The sequence below is a fragment of the Bufo gargarizans genome, chromosome 5 (genome assembly GCF_014858855.1).
Source record: "Bufo gargarizans isolate SCDJY-AF-19 chromosome 5, ASM1485885v1, whole genome shotgun sequence".
Taxonomy (NCBI): domain Eukaryota; kingdom Metazoa; phylum Chordata; class Amphibia; order Anura; family Bufonidae; genus Bufo; species Bufo gargarizans.
In genome coordinates this window covers 24928061-24947530 of record NC_058084.1, presented here as the reverse complement: position 1 = coordinate 24947530, position 19470 = coordinate 24928061, and the positions used below count along the sequence as shown (strand labels likewise).

The 19470-nt window shown below is 45.8% G+C and overlaps 1 protein-coding gene across 1 annotated transcript in view; it reads right to left on the bottom strand.

The window, feature by feature from the left end:
• Positions 1 to 19470, bottom strand: part of LOC122939286 (autotransporter adhesin BpaC-like) — a 76836-nt gene that overhangs the window by 45487 nt on the left and 11879 nt on the right. The window contains exon 2 of the mRNA XM_044295359.1: positions 5049 to 6430. Within this exon, the coding sequence (XP_044151294.1) occupies positions 5049 to 6430 (1382 nt within the window). The remainder of the gene's footprint in view (positions 1 to 5048; positions 6431 to 19470) is intronic.

Below are 19470 nucleotides of genomic sequence, written 5' to 3'. Positions count from 1 at the left end.
GTATTCATTACCCCAGTTGTATTTATGGTAGGGCTGATGTCAGTAGTAGTAGTAGTAGTATCTTTTACACCAGTAGAATTTATGGTATGGCTGATGTGAGTACTAGTATCTTTTAGCATACTTGTATCTATGGTAGGACTGATGTAAGAAGTAGAATATTTTACTCCAGTTGTGTTTATGGTAGGGCTGATGTCAGTCGTTGTATCTATTACCCCAGTTGTGTCTTTGGTAGAACTAGTTTGAGAAGTAGTATTTATTACCCCAGTTGTATCTTTGGTAGGGCTGATGTAAGTAGTATCTTTTACCCCAGTTGTATTTATGGTTGGGCTAATGTGAGTTGTAGTATTTGTTACCTCAGTTTTATCTATGGTAGGACTCAAGTGAGTAGTAGTATTCATTACCCCAGTTGTATTTATGGTAGGGCTGATGTCAGTAGTAGTAGTATCTTTTACACCAGTAGTATTTATGGTATGGCTGATGTGAGTACTAGTATCTTTTAGCATAGTTGTATCTATGGTAGGACTGATGTAAGAAGTAGTATTGTTTACCCCAGTTGTGTTTATGGTAGGGCTGATGTCAGTCGTTGTATCTATTACCCCAGTTGTGTCTTTAGTAGGACTAGTTTGAGTAGTGGTATTTATTACCCTAGTTGTATCTTTGGTAGGGCTGATGTAAGTAGTATCTTTTTCCCCAGTTGTATTTATGACGGGGCTAATGTGAGTTGTAGTATTTGTTACCTCAGTTTTATCTATGGTAGGACTCAAGTGAGTAGTAGTATTCATTACCCCAGTTGTATTTATGGAAGGGCTGATGTCAGTACTAGTAGTATCTTTTACACCAGTAGTATTTATGGTATGGCTGATGTGAGTACTAGTATCTTTTAGCATAGTTGTATCTATGGTAGGACTGATGTAAGAAGTAGTATCTTTTACCCCAGTTGTGTTTATGGTAGGGCTGATGTCAGTCGTTGTATCTATTACCCCAGTTGTGTCTTTGGTAGGACTAGTTTGAGTAGTGGTATTTATTACCCCAGTTGTATCTTTGGTAGGGCTGATGTAAGTAGTATCTTTTTCCCCAGTTGTATTTATGGCGGGGCTAATGTGAGTTGTAGTATTTGTTACCTCAGTTTTATCTATGGTAGGACTCAAGTGAGTAGTAGTATTCATTACCCCAGTTGTATTTATGAAAGGGCTGATGTCAGTAGTAGTAGTAGTATCTTTTACACCAGTAGTATTTATGGTATGGCTGATGTGAGTACTAGTATCTTTTAGCATAGTTGTATCTATGGTAGGACTGATGTAAGAAGTAGTATCTTTTACCCCAGTTGTGTTTATGGTAGGGCTGATGTCAGTCGTTGTATCTATTACCCCAGTTGTGTCTTTGGTAGGACTAGTTTGAGTAGTGGTATTTATTACCCCAGTTGTATCTTTGGTAGGGCTGATGTAAGTAGTATCTTTTACCCCAGTTGTATTTATGGTTGGGCTAATGTGAGTTGTAGTATTTGTTACCTCAGTTTTATCTATGGTAGGACTCAAGTGAGTAGTAGTATTCATTACCCCAGTTGTATTTATGGTAGGGCTGATGTCAGTAGTAGTAGTATCTTTAATTTCAGTAGTATTTATGGTATGGCTGATGTGAGTACTAGTATCTTTTAGCATAGTTGTATCTATCGTAGGACTGATGTAAGAAGTAGAATATTTTACCCCAGTTGTGTTTATGGTAGGGCGGAAGTCAGTTGTTGTATCTTTTACCCTAGTTGTGTCTTTGGTAGGACTAGTTTGAGTAGTAGTATTTATTACCCCAGTTGTATCTTTGGTAGGGGTGATGTAAGTAGTATCTTTTTCCTCAGTTGTATTTATCGTGGGGCTAATGTGAGTTGTAGTATTTGTTACCTCAGTTTTATCTATGGTAGGACTCAAGTGAGTAGTAGTATTCATTACCCCAGTTGTATTTATGGAAGGGCTGATGTCAGTACTAGTAGTATCTTTTACACCAGTAGTATTTATGGTATGGCTGATGTGAGTACTAGTATCTTTTAGCATAGTTGTATCTATGGTAGGACTGATGTAAGAAGTAGTATCTTTTACCCCAGTTGTGTTTATGGTAGGGCTGATGTCAGTCGTTGTATCTATTACCCCAGTTGTGTCTTTGGTAGGACTAGTTTGAGTAGTGGTATTTATTACCCCAGTTGTATCTTTGGTAGGGCTGATGTAAGTAGTATCTTTTTCCCCAGTTGTATTTATGGCGGGGCTAATGTGAGTTGTAGTATTTGTTACCTCAGTTTTATCTATGGTAGGACTCAAGTGAGTAGTAGTATTCATTACCCTAGTTGTATTTATGGTAGGGCTGATGTCAGTAGTAGTAGTAGTAGTAGTATCTTTTACACCAGTAGAATTTATGGTATGGCTGATGTGAGTACTAGTATCTTTTAGCATACTTATATCTATTGTAGGACTGATGAAAGAAGTAGTATCTTTTACCCCAGTTGTGTCTTTGGTAGGACTAGTTTGAGTAGTGGTATTTATTACCCCAGTTGTATCTTTGGTAGGGCTGATGTAAGTAGTATCTTTTACCCCAGTTGTGTTTATGGTTGGGCTAATGTGAGTTGTAGTATTTGTTACCTCAGTTTTATCTATGGTAGGACTCAAGTGAGAAGTAGTATTCATTACCTCAGTTGTATTTATGGTAGGGCTGATGTCAGTAGGAGTAGTAGTATCTTTTACACCATTAGTATTTATGGTATGGCTGATGTGAGTACTAGTATCTTTTAGCATAGTTGTATCTATGGTAGGACTGATGTAAGAAGTAGTAACTATTACCCCACTTGTATTTAGGGTAGGGCTGATGTGAGTAGTATTATCTATTACTCCTGCAGTATTTTTGGTAGGATTGATTTGAGTAGTAGTATCTATTACCGCACTTGTATTTAGGGTAGGGCTGATGTGAGTAGTAGTATCTATTACTCCTGCAGTATTTTTGGTAGGACTGATTTGAGTAGAAGTATCTATTACTATATTTCTTTCTGTGGTAGGTACAATGTCAGTAGTATTGTTTTCTACTTCAGTTGTTTCTATACAGATGTTGGTCGTTGTGAATGCATTAGTTCCATTGGTCGCAGTGTCATTGTCAGCAGTTGTGACTTTCATGTCATTTTTTGTGGTTGTCCTACTTTTGGTACATGCCATAAGTGTCTCTCCTGTATTTGCACCATGTGTTATATTAATGATACTTACAGAAATAGTAATATGTGTAGCCACAACTGTGGTTAAGCCGATTTGACTTACTGCACCCGGCACTATAGTTACCATGGTGTTGGTTACTCTTTCCATGATGGTTGTGGTTCTTTTAATATCAATGTTATATGTTTTACTATTGGTACCAGTTGTTGTATCTCTGATTGTAGGACCCGTCCTATTGGAGGTGATGGTATCAGGGGTTTCATCAGTCAGACTGGTTATTATGACTGGTTCAGAGTTCTTCCCATCTGCAGTATTGGCTGTTAGATTAGTCACATTGATGGAACTGGTACCAGTTGTGTCTATCCCACTGGTTGTATGGGTAGAACTGGTACCAGTTGTGTCTGTCCCACTGGTTGCATGGTTGTAAGTTGTTGGATCTCTCAGGGTTACAGGGCTGCTTTCAGTTGTGGTATTGATTGTAGTGTTGATGTCTGTATCAGTCCTGGTAAGTCTATCAGTGGTTGGACTGATGCCATATGTAGTAGTAGTATTCATTACCCCAGTTGTATTTATGGTAGGGCTGATGTAAGTAGTAGTAATAGTATATTTTACACCAGTAGTATTTATCGTATGGCTAATGTGAGTACTAGTATCTTTTAGCATAGTTGTATCTATGGTAGGACTGATGTAAGAAGTAGTATCTTTTACCACAGTTGTGTTTATGGTAGGGCTGATGTCAGTCGTTGTATCTATTACCTCAGTTGTGTCTTTGGTAGGATTAGTTTGAGTATTAGTATTTATAACCCCAGTTGTATCTTTTGTAGGGCTGATGTAAGTAGTATAATTTTCCCCAGTTGTATTTATGGCGGGGCTAATGCGAGTTGTAGTATTTGTTACCTCAGTTTTATCTATGGTAGGACTCAAGTGAGTAGTAGTATTCATTACCCCAGTTGTATTTATGGAAGGGCTGATGTCAGTAGTAGTAGTATCTTTTACACCAGTAGTATTTATGGTATGGCTGATGTGAGTACTAGTATCTTTTAGTATAGTTGTATCTATGGTAGGACTGATGAAAGAAGTAGTATCTTTTACCCCAGTTGTGTTTATGGTAGGGCTGATGTCAGTCGTTGTATCTATTACCCCAGTTGTGTCTTTGGTAGGACTAGTTTGAGTAGTGGTATTTATTACCCCAGTTGTATCTTTGGTAGGGCTGATGTAAGTAGTATCTTTTACCCCATTTGTATTTATGGTTGGGCTAATGTGAGTTGTAGTATTTGTTACCTCAGTTTTATCTATGGTAGGACTCAAGTGAGTAGTAGTATTCATTACCTCAGTTGTATTTATGGTAGGGCTGATGTCAGTAGGAGTAGTAGTATCTTTTACACCAGTAGTATTTATGGTATGGCTGATGTGAGTACTAGTATCTTTTAGCATAGTTGTATCTATGGTAGGACTGATGTAAGAAGTAGTAACTATTACCCCACTTGTATTTAGGATAGGGCTGATGTGAGTAGTAGTATCTATTACTCCTGCAGTATTTTTGGTAGGACTGATTTGAGTAGAAGTATCTATTACTATATTTCTTTCTGTGGTAGGTACAATGTCAGTAGTATTGTTTTCTACTTCAGTTGTTTCTATACAGATGTTGGTCGTTGTGAATCCATTAGTTTCATTGGTCGCAGTGTCATTGTCAGCAGTTGTGACTTTCATGTCATTTTTTGTGGTTGTCCTACTTTTGGTACATGCCATAAGTGTCTCTCCTGTATTTGCACCATGTGTTATATTAATGATACTTACAGAAATAGTAATATGTGTAGCCACAACTGTGGTTAAGCCGATTTGACTTACTGCACCCGGCACTATAGTTACCATGGTGTTGGTTACTCTTTCCATGATGGTTGTGGTTCTTTTAATATCAATGTTATATGTTTTACTATTGGTACCAGTTGTTGTATCTCTGATTGTAGGACCCGTCCTATTGGAGGTGATGGTATCAGGGGTTTCATCAGTCAGACTGGTTATTATGACTGTTTCAGAGTTCTCCCCATCTGCAGTATTGGCTGTTAGATTAGTCACATTGATGGAACTGGTACCAGTTGTGTCTGTCCCACTGGTTGTATGGGTAGAACTGGTACCAGTTGTGTCTGTCCCACTGGTTATATGGGTAGAACTGGTACCAGTCGTGTCTGTCCCACTGGTTGCATGGGTAGAACTGGTACCAGTTGTGTCTGTCCCACTGGTTGTATGGGTAGAACTGGTACCAGTTGTGTCTGCCCCACTGGTTGTATGGGTAGAACTGGTACCAGTCGTGTCTGTCCCACTGGTTGCATGGGTAGAACTGGTACCAGTTGTGTCTGTCCCACTGGTTATATGGGTAGAACTGGTACCAGTCGTGTCTGTCCCACTGGTTGCATGGGTAGAACTGGTACCAGTTGTGTCTGTCCCACTGGTTGTATGGGTAGAACTGGTACCAGTTGTGTCTGCCCCACTGGTTGTATGGGTAGAACTGGTACCAGTCGTGTCTGTCCCACTGGTTGCATGGGTAGAACTGGTACCAGTTGTGTCTGTCCCACTGGTTGTATGGGTAGAACTGGTACCAGTTGTGTCTGCCCCACTGGTTGCATGGTTGTAAGTTGTTGGATCTCTCAGGGTTACAGGGCTGCTTTCAGTTGTGGGATTGATTGTAGTGTTGATGTCTGTATCAGTCCTGGTAAGTCTATCAGTGGTTGGACTGATGCCATATGTAGGACCGGCACCAGTTATAAGGGCAGGACTGGTAGAACTGCTGTCACCTGCTCGATCTGTCAGGCTGATATTCTTGATTTCAGTGGTTGTATAGATAATGTTGGTTGTATTGCTACCAGCTGCTGGTCCAACCACATTTGTGGTGCTGGCGCCAGTTCCATTTGTCACACTTGTCTGGCTGATAATTGGTGTTGGTTCATTCATTTTTGTGGTGCCGGGGTCCATATTTTTTGCCTCAATGGTATGGCTGATGTCTGGTGTTGTATCTGGATCAATAATAGTGATGATGGTCTCTGATGTCCCGATCAGAGTTGCAGCCTGACTTCCATTAGGGTCCATTGTGGTGGGGATGCTGATGTCCGGTGATCTGGCTGATGATACATTGCCTCCATCTTCTCTTATGGAAGCTGTGGTGCCAGACTCAGATGGTGTCATGGAACGTTCTTCGGCTCCTGAAGTTGATGGAGCTGGATATACATTTTTGCTGGTGATTCTCTGACCTTCAACTGTAGAGGTAGATGCAAAGCATATTTAATAAGTGCTAAAGTGAGAGATATACAAAAAAGATATACACTGACCTGAATGGCTGCCATCTAAACCTGCTTCCTCGGTGTATGAGGAAAGGAAAAAAGTAAGAATCTCTCTGGGCAATATGTGAAATATTGTTTATATATTTAAAATACACTAAATAATCAAGTGATAATCGATTTATATAAACATCAGGTAGTCAGTATATAGAATAAAATATAAGAAGCAAATCCTCTGCCTAAAACCAGTTCGGGAAAATAAATAAAGTAAAATCTGCTTGGGCCCTGCAGCGACACATATATTTGTCATAGACAGAGGATATCCCATCTGAATTTACAGTTAACCTCATAGATATTTAAACATCCCTAGTAATGACAAATAGGAGACATAAGTAATTGTAGGCAAAAGTGTTAAGCGAGCATGCTTGGCCGAACTGCAGTTCGGCTCGAGCATCGCTATGCTCGGCACATGGCGGTACTTGGCCGAGTACCGTATGTACTTGAGCGCCATGGTCAAGTCTCCTCCCCGCAGTTTCTTGGCTGCTATGCAGCCGCCAATAAACGTGCAGGTAAGTACTGCCATCACTTTAATGCCGTAGTCTTGTTGGTTTCTGGCATTACAGTGATTGGCTGGCCGGAACACGTGATGGCGCGTGTTCAGCTCATTATTAGTCAGGGAGAACATTTAATATGAAGAAGGCGAGCATTATGGGACGGGGAAGTGGCTGTGATGCAGATGGTTCAAGCAGAGGGCGCGTTGAAACTGTGCCTGCTGCCAGAGCACAAGAAAAACAATCATCCACGATACATAGCTTCATGTCCCACTTTGCAGAGCGTCGCAGGACAAAACTCTTGAAGTCAGACCAGTGCGACCAGGTGGTCGGTTGGATTGCAGCAGATAATGCTTCCAGTCGGTTAAGCACCACCCTGCCTTCCACAAAGTCCAGTTTCAGTAGCCAAGAGTCTGGTCAACAGAATCCTCACCCTGATCCTCCTTCCTCCTACCATGGAGATTCTGGCCAAATAAGTGATCCCACACTCGGATATTCCGAGGAGCTCTTTTCATTGCCATTACTTGATTTGGCCCTCTTGCCAAGCACGCTTGAAGAGGGACATGAGATCTTGGGTACTGATTCCCAACCTCTACAGCATCCACAGTCACAAGACGATGACGGTGGGGAACGGAAATTAATGTGTAATGAGGTGGATGATGATGAGACACAGTTGCCAATGAGTCAACCGCAATTACTGTCTCAAGAGGTTGATGAAGAGATTGAGACACAGTTGTGAATCACTGAGGTTGTGGTTAGGTCAACAATACAGGAGGATGATCAGAGTGAGGAAGTGGAAGAGGATGTGGTGGACGATGAGGTCACTGACTCAACCTGGGAAGGTGGAAAGCCGAACGAGGACAGCAGTATAGAGGGGGAGGGATCTGCAGCACCGCAACAGGCTGGAAGAGGCAGTGGGGTGGCAAAAGGGAGAAGGCGGGCCACACCAAACAGGCCCGCAAACTGTTCCACGGAGCACCCCCTTGCATAAATCTCCCTTGCCAAGGGGTAGGTTTTCCGCAGTATGGTGCTTTTTTGAGGAAAGTGCGGATCACAAAAGAATAGTAGTTTGCAACCTGTGCCCCACCAAAATGAGCCGGGGAGTGAACACTAGCAACCTCACCACCACCAGCATAATCCGCCACATGGCATCCAAGCACCGTAATAAGTGGGACGAACGCCTGGGTCCACAATCTGTGTCTGTGGGTCACACCACTGCCTCCTCTTCCACTATGGTACGTGCTGGCCAATCGCCTGTCAAAGACGCCTCCTGCATTTGGACCTTCGCAAGCACAATCAGCGACCACATCCATTTCCCTGTCCCAGCGCAGCATCCAAATGTCCTTACCCCAGGCATTTGAACGCAAGCGCAAATTCCCAGCCACCCACCCACAGGCCATAGCACTAAATGCGCAGCTTTCCAAATTACTGGCCCTGGAAAGGTTGCCATTTAGGCTTGTGGACACTGAGGCCTTCTGCAGCCTGATGTCAGCGGCCGTCCCGCGGTACTCTGTCCCCAGCCGCCACTATTTTTCATGTGTCCCGGAACATCACACGTGCTCTGACCAACGCAGTTACTGGGATGGTCCACTTAACCACGGACAAATGGACAAGTGCATTCAGCCAGGGACGCTACATTTCCCTGACGGCACACTGGGTAAACGTTGTGTAGGCTGGGAGGGAGTCGTACCCTGGGATGGCACAGGTGCTACCGACGCCGAGGATTGCGGGCCCAACCCCCACTTCTCCTCCACCTCCTCCTCCACTTCCACCTCAGAATTATCCTCTTGCAGCACCAGTCAGCCATTAGTCGGTAGCTGGAAGCAGTGTAGCTGTCACGGAATGTGTACAGGTAACAAGGCAAAGCAACATGTATAAACGACTCGCTGGATCCAAAAACTAAGGAACCAAGGGAGACCCCTGCAGAAGACCTGGCACTTTCCCTGGCTGCTCAGCCTATGCAAAGATCCGAATGGTGGAGGTTTGCATATCCACGAACCTTGACTATAAAGCCCTGAGCACCCTACAATAGTGAGGGGACACGACCACCGGCTCCCTACACAAGACACGGAGGGAGTCAGGGTCACCTGGGATCCAGCAAACAGATATAAACAGATAAAGGTACACTTAGCTTAGAAGCAAACAGGAGGACAGATCAGCGTGCACACACACTCCAGGAAGTAATATAAGCCGCCCAGAAAAGCATTCTGGGGAGGCATTTAAAGGGAAGCAATTAACACATGACAGCTGAGAGAGGCTGACGAGAGGAGGAGCTGAATACCACAACACAGAAATTCAAGGAGGAGGTTCTGAAAGGCCTCTGTCAGAGCTTCTCAGCTGTCTGGTTGTGACAGTACCCCTCCCTCTACGAGTGGACTCCGGACACTCAGAACCCACCTTCTCAGGATGGGACCTATGGAAAGCCCTGATGAGACGAGAGGCCTTAATGTCCGTCACTGGGACCCACATCCTCTCCTCAGGACCATACCCCTCCCACTGAACAAGGTACTGAAGAGAACCGCGGACAAGACGAGAATCCACAATCCTAGATACCTGAAATTCAAGATTCCCATCAACCATAATCGGAGGAGGAGGCAAAGGCGAGGGTACAATGGGTTGAACATAAGGTTTCAATAAGGACTTATGAAAAACATTATGGATCTTCCAAGTCTGAGGAAGATCAAGACGGTATGCAACAGGATTGATGACAGACAGGATTTTGTAAGGCCCAATAAACCTAGGACCCAACTTCCAGGAGGGAACCTTCAATTTGATATTCTTGGTAGACAACCACACCAGATCACCAACATTCAGGTCCGGACCAAGCACACGTCTCTTATCAGCCACACGCTTATATCTCTCACTCATGCTCTTTAGATTATCTTGAATCTTTTGCCAAATAGATGACAAAGACAAGGAGAATCTGTCCTCATCAGGTAAACCAGAAGACCCCTCTCCCGAGAAAGTCCCAAACTGTGGATGAAACCCATATGCACCAAAAAATGGTGACTTATCAGAGGACTCCTGACGACGGTTATTTAAAGCAAACTCAGCAAGGGACAAAAAAGAACACCAATCCTCTTGATTCTCCGCCACAAAACAACGCAGATATGTCTCCAGATTCTGATTGACGCGCTCTGTCTGGCCATTCGACTGCGGGTGGAAAGCAGAAGAGAATGACAACCGAACCCCCAAGCGAGAACAGAAAGCCTTCCAGAATCTGGAAACAAACTGCGTGCCCCTATCAGAGACTATGTCTGAAGGAATACCGTGCAATTTGACAATGTGATCAACAAATGCCTGCGCCAGCGTCTTAGCATTGGGCAAACCAGGAAAAGGGATGAAATGCACCATTTTGCTAAAACGGTCCACCACCACCAGAATCACAGTCTTCTCCGAGGAACGAGGCAGGTCCGTGATAAAGTCCATGGACAGATGTGTCCAAGGACGGGAAGGAATGGGTAAGGGAAGGAGAGGACCTGATGGCCGTGAATGAGGGACTTTGGCACGAGCGCAAGTCTCGCAGGCTGCCACAAAACCCTCAACCGACTTACGAAGCGCAGGCCACCAGAATCTCCGAGCGATGAGATCCAGTGTGGCTCTTACCCCCGGGTGCCCAGCAAGGACCGTATCGTGGTGTTCTTTAAAAATCTTGTGTCTTAAAGCGAGAGGCACAAACAAACTCCCAGGAGGACAAAGATCAGGAGCCTCTGACTGGGCTGCCTGCACCTCTGCCTCCAATTCAGGAAAAAGAGCAGAGACCACCACACCTTCAGCCAAAATGGGACCCGGGTCTTCAAAATTCCCGCCTCCCGGAAAACAACGTGACAGGGCATCTGCCTTCACATTCTTAACTCCAGGGCGGAACGTGACAACAAAATTAAACCTAGAAAAGAACAACGACCATCTGGCCTGTCTCGGGTTCAGACGCTTGGCTGACTCCAAGTAGGCCAGATTTTTATGGTCAGTAAATACGGTAATAGGGTGTCTGGCTCCCTCTAGCCAATGGCGCCATTCCTCAAAAGCCAACTTGATGGCCAACAATTCCCTATCTCCCACATCGTAATTTCTCTCTGCGGAGGAGAGTTTTATTGAGAAAAAGGCACACGGTCGCCAATTGGCAGGAGAGGAACCCTGAGACAAGACCGCCCCCACACCCACCTCAGAAGCATCAACCTCAACTATGAAGGGTAACGAAACATCAGGTTGCACCAAGATGGGAGCGGAAGCAAAACTCTCCTTGATATCAGAAAAAGCCTTACGCGCCTCTACTGACCAAGAAGAAAAATCTACCCCCTTTCTGGTCATATCAGTGAGTGGTTTAACAATAGAGGAATAATTCAAAATGAACTTCCTGTAATAATTGGCAAAGCCCAAAAAACGCATCAGCGCCTTTTGATTCTCAGGAAGCTCCCACTCAAGCACAGCGCGGACCTTCTCGGGGTCCATGCGAAAACCAGAAGCGGAGAGAAGAAACCCCAGAAATTGAATTTCTGGAACCGCAAACACACATTTTTCCAGTTTCGCATATAATTTATTCTCCCGCAGGATGAGCAAGACCTGACGTAAATGTTCCTTATGAGTTTTGAAATCGGGAGAAAAAATCAAAATGTCATCCAAATACACTAATACAAATTTTCCCATCAAATGATAAAAAATGCTGTTCACGAAATGCTGAAAAACGGCTGGGGCATTCATCAAACCAAAAGGCATAACCAAATTCTCAAAATGGCCCTCAGGGGTATTGAAAGCCGTCTTCCATTCGTCCCCTTCTCTGACCCTGACCAGGTTGTATGCCCCTCTCAAATCTAATTTGGAAAAGACTTTAGCCCCAACAACCTGGTTAAATAGGTCCGGGATCAGAGGAAGCGGATAAGGGTCACGAATTGTGATACTGTTCAGCTCCCTGAAATCCAGACAAGGTCTTAAAGAACCATCTTTTTTCTTAACAAAGAAAAAACCAGCGGCAACAGGTGACTTTGAGGGTCGTATGTGTCCCTTTCTCAGACTCTCAGAGATATAAGCACGCATAGCGATCCTCTCAGGTTGGGAAAGATTGTATAAACGAGATTTAGGCAGCTTGGCGTCTGGGATGAGATTAATAGGGCAATCGTACTCCCTGTGCGGGGGCAAATCCTGAACTCCACTCTCAGAGAAGACATCCGAAAATTCAGAGAGAAAAGATGGTACAGTCTTAGTAGCAACCTCAGAAACAGATGTCATGAGGCAATTCTCTCTGCAAAAGTCACTCCAACCATTTATTTGCCTTGCTTGCCAATCAATGGTGGGGTTATGCTTAGTGAGCCAGGGTAGCCCCAACACTAGAGGAGTCGGCAAACCGCTAAGGACGAAACATGACACATCCTCAACATGAGCATCACTCACAATTAAACGGATATTGTGAACTATGCCCTTTAATGACTTCTGAGAAAGTGGAGCGGAATCGATAGCAAACACAGGAATATCCTTTCTCAAAGTGCACACCTGGAAACCATGAGTTATCGCAAAGTGATTATCAATGAGATTGACCGCTGCTCCACTATCCACAAAAATCTCACAAAAAATGTTCTTGCTCTCTAGCGCCACCCTAGCCGGCAGGACAAAACGGGAACTACAAGCAAACGGAAAATCTTCAATCTCCGCCTCAACCCTGCCAATAGTAACAGACGGAACATTTTTCAAAGATTTTTTCCTCTTTGTTTCTTTATTATACCCAGAGAACTGCCTGAATCTCCTAGAGGGACAAATATTTGCCAAATGATTAATACCTCCACAACAAAAACAAACCCTCCCATGCGGGCTGAATCTTCTATTGTCAGAAGCAATCAACCCCAGCTGCATGGGCTCCTGCTCAGAAGGGGCTGACAGCGACTGAGACCCCTGCGCAGAGAATGGGACCGCTGCACTGTCCTGGGACCGAGTATGACAGGAAGGAGAGATCTCTCCTCTCTCTCTAAGACGCCTGTCAATACGAACGGCCTGAGACATAGCAGAGTCCAAGGAAATAGGCCTTTCATGAAAGGCAAATGCATCTTTCAATCCCTCTGAAAGACCATGGCAAAATTGACTTCGGAGTGCAGCATCATTCCAACCAGTATCAGCTGCCCAACTCCGAAATTCTGAGCAGTATATTTCTGCGGATTGTTTACCCTGGCATAGGAGACGTAGTCTAGACTCCGCCAGAGCAATACGATCCGGATCATCATATATCTGACCCAGGGCTAAAAAGAATTCATCCACTGAACGGAGGGGCCGTGCCCCCTCCGGCAGCGAAAAGGCCCAGGACTGAGCGTTACCCCTGAGCAGCGATATAATGATCCCCACCCTCCGTTCCTCATCACCAGAAGAATGGGGAAGAAGGCGAAAATGGAGTTTGCAAGCCTCTCTAAAACGCACAAATTTCTCACTACCCCCGGAGAACGTATCCGGGAGCGAGATCTTAGGCTCAGAACAAGCTCCATGAACGCAAGCTGAACCGGTCACTTGAAGCTGAGAAAAAGTCTTACGGAGGTCAGCTACCTCCAATGAAAGACCCTGGAAGCGTTCAGCCAAAAGTGAAACCGGATCCATGCTTAAGACGGTTTTGGCGGCTTATAATGTCACGGAATGTGTACAGGTAACAAGGCAAAGCAACATGTATAAACGACTCGCTGGATCCAAAAACTAAGGAACCAAGGGAGACCCCTGCAGAAGACCTGGCACTTTCCCTGGCTGCTCAGCCTATGCAAAGATCCGAATGGTGGAGGTTTGCATATCCACGAACCTTGACTATAAAACCCTGAGCACCCTACAATAGTGAGGGGACACGACCACCGGCTCCCTACACAAGACACGGAGGGAGTCAGGGTCACCTGGGATCCAGCAAACAGATATAAACAGATAAAGGTACACTTAGCTTAGAAGCAAACAGGAGGACAGATCAGCGTGCACACACACTCCAGGAAGTAATATAAGCCGCCCAGAAAAGCATTCTGGGGAGGCATTTAAAGGGAAGCAATTAACACATGACAGCTGAGAGAGGCTGACGAGAGGAGGAGCTGAATACCACAACACAGAAACTCAAGGAGGAGGTTCTGAAAGGCCTCTGTCAGAGCTTCTCAGCTGTCTGGTTGTGACAGTAGCACTGCAGTGGGGAAGCGCCAACAGGCCGTGCTGAAGCTGATATGCTTAGGGGACAAACAGCACACCGCCGCAGAGCTGTGGCAGGGGATAAGAGACCAGACTGAGCTGTGGCTCTCGCCACTCAACCTACAATCAGGCATGGTTGTGTGTGATAATGGCCGTAACTTGATGGCGGCTTTGGAGCTCGGCAAGCTCACACACATCCCAAGCCTAGCCCACGTCTTAAACTTATTGGTTCAGCGGTTTCTCAAAACCTACCCCAATTGGGCAGGCTTTGTGAGCAGCAGAGGGCAGTAGTGGAATACCAGCTGCTACATGGTCATTTTCAGTCAGTTTCCGGTAATCAGAAGCGAGGAGTGGGCATGGATGTCTGACCTCTGTGAGGTTTTAGGAAACTTTGAGGAATCAACACAGATGGTGAGCGGCGATAACGCTATTATCAGCGTAACCATCCCACTTCTGTGTCTACTCAAACGCTCGCTGCTCACAATTAAGGCCGCCGCCAGGGGCGTCGCTAGGTTAAAACATTCGGGGCCTGGGCCCCGGATGTTTTGTCCCATGCCCCGAATGTCCTGTATGCCTGATAGATACAACTGTATTGCCGTACACAGAACGGCAATACAATTGAATTTTACACTGGGAAGAGGTGAAGGACCTGTGGTGACATCACAGGTCATGTGATCAGCAAAACAGGCTGTGATAGGATGACCTGGATGATGTCACCATCATGTGACTAGTGCAGGATTGGACCGGAGTGAAGAAGAGAAGGAGCCTAATGGTGATATCTGTACAGGAGAGGTAAGTGAAGGGAGAGGCAGAGCAATGCTGGGAGTTGTAGTTATTTAACTGGGATGTATTTTAGGGCTGAAGGGAGGGATGTTATTGACATGGAACTGTGTGCTTGAGGTGGCTGGGGGAGGAAGTGATGTTATTTACATGGGACTGTATGTTGAAAGTGGATGGTGGGGGGGGGGGGGGGAATGATGTTTATGTACATGGTACTTAATGTTTACCAGTGTTTCCCAACCAGTGTGCCTCCAGCTGTTGCAAAACTACAACTCCCAGCATGCCTGGACAGCCTTTGGCTGTGTGGGCATGCTGGGAGTTGTAGTTTTGCAACAGCTGGAGGCACACTGGTTGGGAAACACTGGTTTAGGCTACATTCACACTTGCGTTTGGTGATCCGCTTGTGAGATCGGTTTCAGGTCTCTCACAAGCAGCCCCAAATGCATCAGTTTAACCCCAATGCGTTCTGAATGGATGCGGATCCATTCAGAATGCATTCGTTCGGCTCCGTACGGCCCCCGTTCCATTTTAAGGGCGGACCCCAAAATGCTGCAAGCAGAATTTTTGTGTCTGCATGGCCTTGCGGAGCCAAACGGATCCGTCCGGAATTACAATGTAAGTCAATAGGGACGGATCTCTTTGCATTGACACAAAATGGTGCAATTGTAAACTGGTCCGTCCCCCATTGACTTTTAATGTAAGTCAGGACGGATCCGTATTGGGACTAAGAAATTCAAATCTAATACAAACGAATCGGTCCTGAACGGATGCATTGGTTTGTATTATATCGGTGCGGATCCGTCCTGTACAAGTACAGGACAGATCTGCACAAACGCAAGTGTGAAAGGAGCCTTAGGGGGTGATGTTTACATGGGATTGTGCGTTGGAGGGAGGATTATAACTGCAGGGGGCACTGCAGATCCAGGGGACATTATAGGCGGTCTTATTACTACTGGGGGCTCTATAGGAGGGTCTTATAGATCCGCCTTATTTCTACTAAGCGCACTATGGGGGCTTGTGCCCCGGATCTTTTGAGACCCTAGCAACGCCCCTGGCCGCCGCTTTGCATGTGGAAAAGGTGGAAATGGGGGAAGAAGACATTACACAGGGTGATAGTCAAACCACGCTCCGTCCGTCTTCTCAGCGTGAATTGGACGATGAAGAGGAGGAGGAGCAGGAGACGGCTGCCTCCGCTACAGAGGGTAGTACCCATTGAAGTTTAATTCCATCTGTTCAGCGTGGGTGGGAAGAAGAGGAGGAAGAGGATGAGGAGATTGAGAGTGATCCTCCTGATGATGACAGCGAAGTCTTGCCTGTTGGTACTCTGGCACACATGGCTCACTTCATGTTAGGCTACCTTTCCCGTGAACCGCGTGTTATACGCATTTTAGACAACACGAATTACTGGTTGTTCACCCATCTCGACCCCCGCTACAAAGCGAACTTCTCATCTCTCATTCCTCAGGTGGAGAGGACGAGCAAAACGGTGCAATACCACAAGGTCCTTGTTGAAAAATTGCTCCAAAAATTTCCATCTGACAACGCTGGCGGCAGAGTCCGTACTTCCTTGGGCAACCGAGGAGGGGAGACAAGTGTAACATCCCACAGTATGTCACTAAAACTCTGTCACCCTGCTACATGATGTTAAAGTGTAAATGTGTTATCATCTGGTGTAATCTGACATTACATTCGCATTATCTGGATTTTATATGTAAATTGCTGTAATTGTTTATTTACACCAGTAGGTGGCGGCAATATGCAGATAGTCTATAGGACAGTTTAGTATATCTAGACTGGAATAGTCCATTCCAGGTTAGCTCCCCCTTTTCTGAGGAGGAGTGGAATCTTCCCACATCCTACCTCATAGGGAGGAAGGAAAGTTTAGTCAGTGTGAACCAGCCCCCCTCTGGGGAAGGCTGTGTTGGTAGGAGCTCCCAGTTACAGGGATCCCAACCCTGGATCCAACCTCGGCTGAGGTTCCAGATCCATCTTCCCAGCCTGAGTCATCTACCTCAGCTGGACGACCAGAGAGGCAGCAATCACAGAACAATAGATCTCCAGGAAGAAGACACCATACTCTGCGAGCTGTCCTGTGAGTACAAATCCCAAGTCCAGGAGAAGATAAGTACCTCCTCAGCTAGTCAGGCCCATACCAAGCAGAATACAGACAGAGCAGAAGACTAATACCTGCCAGATCTATAGGCGTATGTACCAGATGCAGAATATATATATAAATTCCTGCCACATATTGCCAAAACCTGCTGGGACCCAAGACTAAAGCTGCATTGTAACTTGTATGGATTTAAAGCTGCATTAAGTAAAGACGAGTTGGATGATATTTCCTGTCTGGATCTCAAGATGGTGAAGGAGTACATAGCAGACTGTGTCAGCGTCCCCAGTGTTCCCTCAGTGCCTTACAACTATTGGGTGTCCAAGCTGGACACGTGGCACGAACTGGCGCTCTACGCCTTGGAGGTGCTGGCCTGCCCTGCCTCCAGCGTTTTGTCTAAGCGGGTATTTAGTGCTGCTGGTGGCATTATAACAGATAAGCGCATCCGCCTGTCAACTGAAAATGCTGACAGGTTGACTTAAATTAACAAGGCCTGGATTGCCCCAGACTTCTCGTCTCCACGAGAGGAAAGCGGATGAACAAAGGCCTTTTAAATGAGTTGTTTAATGTACTTAATACACTGTATTCCCATGCACCCCTTCCACCACAAAAAATGTTATATGGTTAAATCTTCCCTTTTTTCGTCCTCCTCCTCCTCTTCCATCAATCATATCAACATGCTTATTTGCCCTCGCATATATGCCCTCCCATATAATTTTTTAGAGGGTCAGCTCACCTGCAGACCTCGCATATAATTTTTTAGAGGGTCAGCTCACCTGCAGGCCCTCGCATATAATGTTTTACAGGGTCAGCTCACCTGCAGGCTCTCGCATATAATGTTTTACAGGGTCAGCTCACCTACAGGCCCTCGCGTATAATGTTTTACAAGGTCAGCTCATCTGCAGGCCCTCACCTATAATCTTTTACAGGGTCAGCTCACCTTCTGATTACGACACCGAAGTCTTGCCTGTTGGTACTCTGGAACACATGGCTGACTTCATGTTAGGCTGCCTTTCCCATGACCTGCACGTTATACGCATTTTAGACAACACGGATTACTGTCACGGCCTAGGGTTTGTTGTGTGACACTTTTCTGCATTTGGTTGTCTGTGGCAACGTGTGGTCTTTTGTGCGTGTGGTGGCAGTGTCCCAGCCCTATGGCTGATCCCCAGGACATGATTGTCACACATGCCGTTGCCCGCGGCAACAGGTGTAGTGTGTGTTTTATGTGTGTATTCCCCTTTAAGTGTCCGTCTTCCCTTACCTTGTGTTTGAAGGGTTAATTCCCTTCTGTGTCTGTGAACACTGGGTGTGTTTGTTGGGTGTGGCTACTTGGGCCTATAAAGCCTCACTGTTAGCTCCAGTCTGTGGGTTACTTCAGCCATGCTTAGCTGGAGCAGCCTCCTGTTATTTCACCTGCCAGTGGGGGCCACCCTTGTGGTCATAAGTTTATGTCAAGTTTATGTGTGATGTCTATTTGATGTTTTCCTTGTTTTTCTGTGCAGCTATGGATCTGGGTCTCTATGTGTGGATGCGTTGGGATCTTCAGCTTTTCACCACAGGGATCCAGTCAGCAAGGCTGTGGCAGGTAGGTGGAACTGGTTCAGTTCACCTGCCATATCCATAGATCTGTTTGAGTTTCCCCTTTTCCCTGCAGCTTGGCCAGTGAGACCCCTGTTCCTCCGTGTCCAGAAGGAACAGGCCGTCTTACCCTGACTCCTAGTCCAGGGACCAGTCGGAGGGTGAGTTAGGGATCCGAGGTTCCTGAGCATGGGTCCTCCTACCTTAAAGGTCGGCCCATGCAGCTAGGAGTTAGGGTCAGATTAGGGATGCGATTAGGAGGTGACCTGCTCCCTAATTCTGTTGTCCTGGCCGAGCAGGGGTTAACATCATCTGGCATCGCACGGCTTAGGATTTTCCCCGTCCTCAGCCGTGACAATTACTGGTTGTTCACCCTTCTCAACCCCCGCTACAAAGAGAACTTCTCATCTGTCATTCCTCTGATGGAGAGGACAAGCAAAACCGTGCTATACCAGAAGGTCCTTGTTTAAAAATTTCTCCAAAGTTGATAGGGCAGACATCCAAAAGGATCGTCGTCATCACGGGGACGTGCGATCGCCTAGAATTCATCTAGAGTCAACAAAGTGGCAGCAGGCCCTCACCTACAAGTCCAGTCTCAGTAGCCAAGAGTCTGGTCAACACAATCCTCACCATGACGGCACACTGGGTGAATGTTGTTGAGGCCGGGAGCAAGTTGGCTGCTGGCACCAGACTTGCCCTCCAATAGATCCTCGTTAACGGAAAGTGTACTCATTCCAATAACAGGGCCTTCCATGTCGGGAGTGGGTAATTGCCGCGCGCCTGCTGCCTTCCGTGGATTCTTGTGCTTTAATAACTTGACCCACCCTCTCTGGGTGGTTCACAATTAGGAAAAAAAAGGGGGCAAGGCA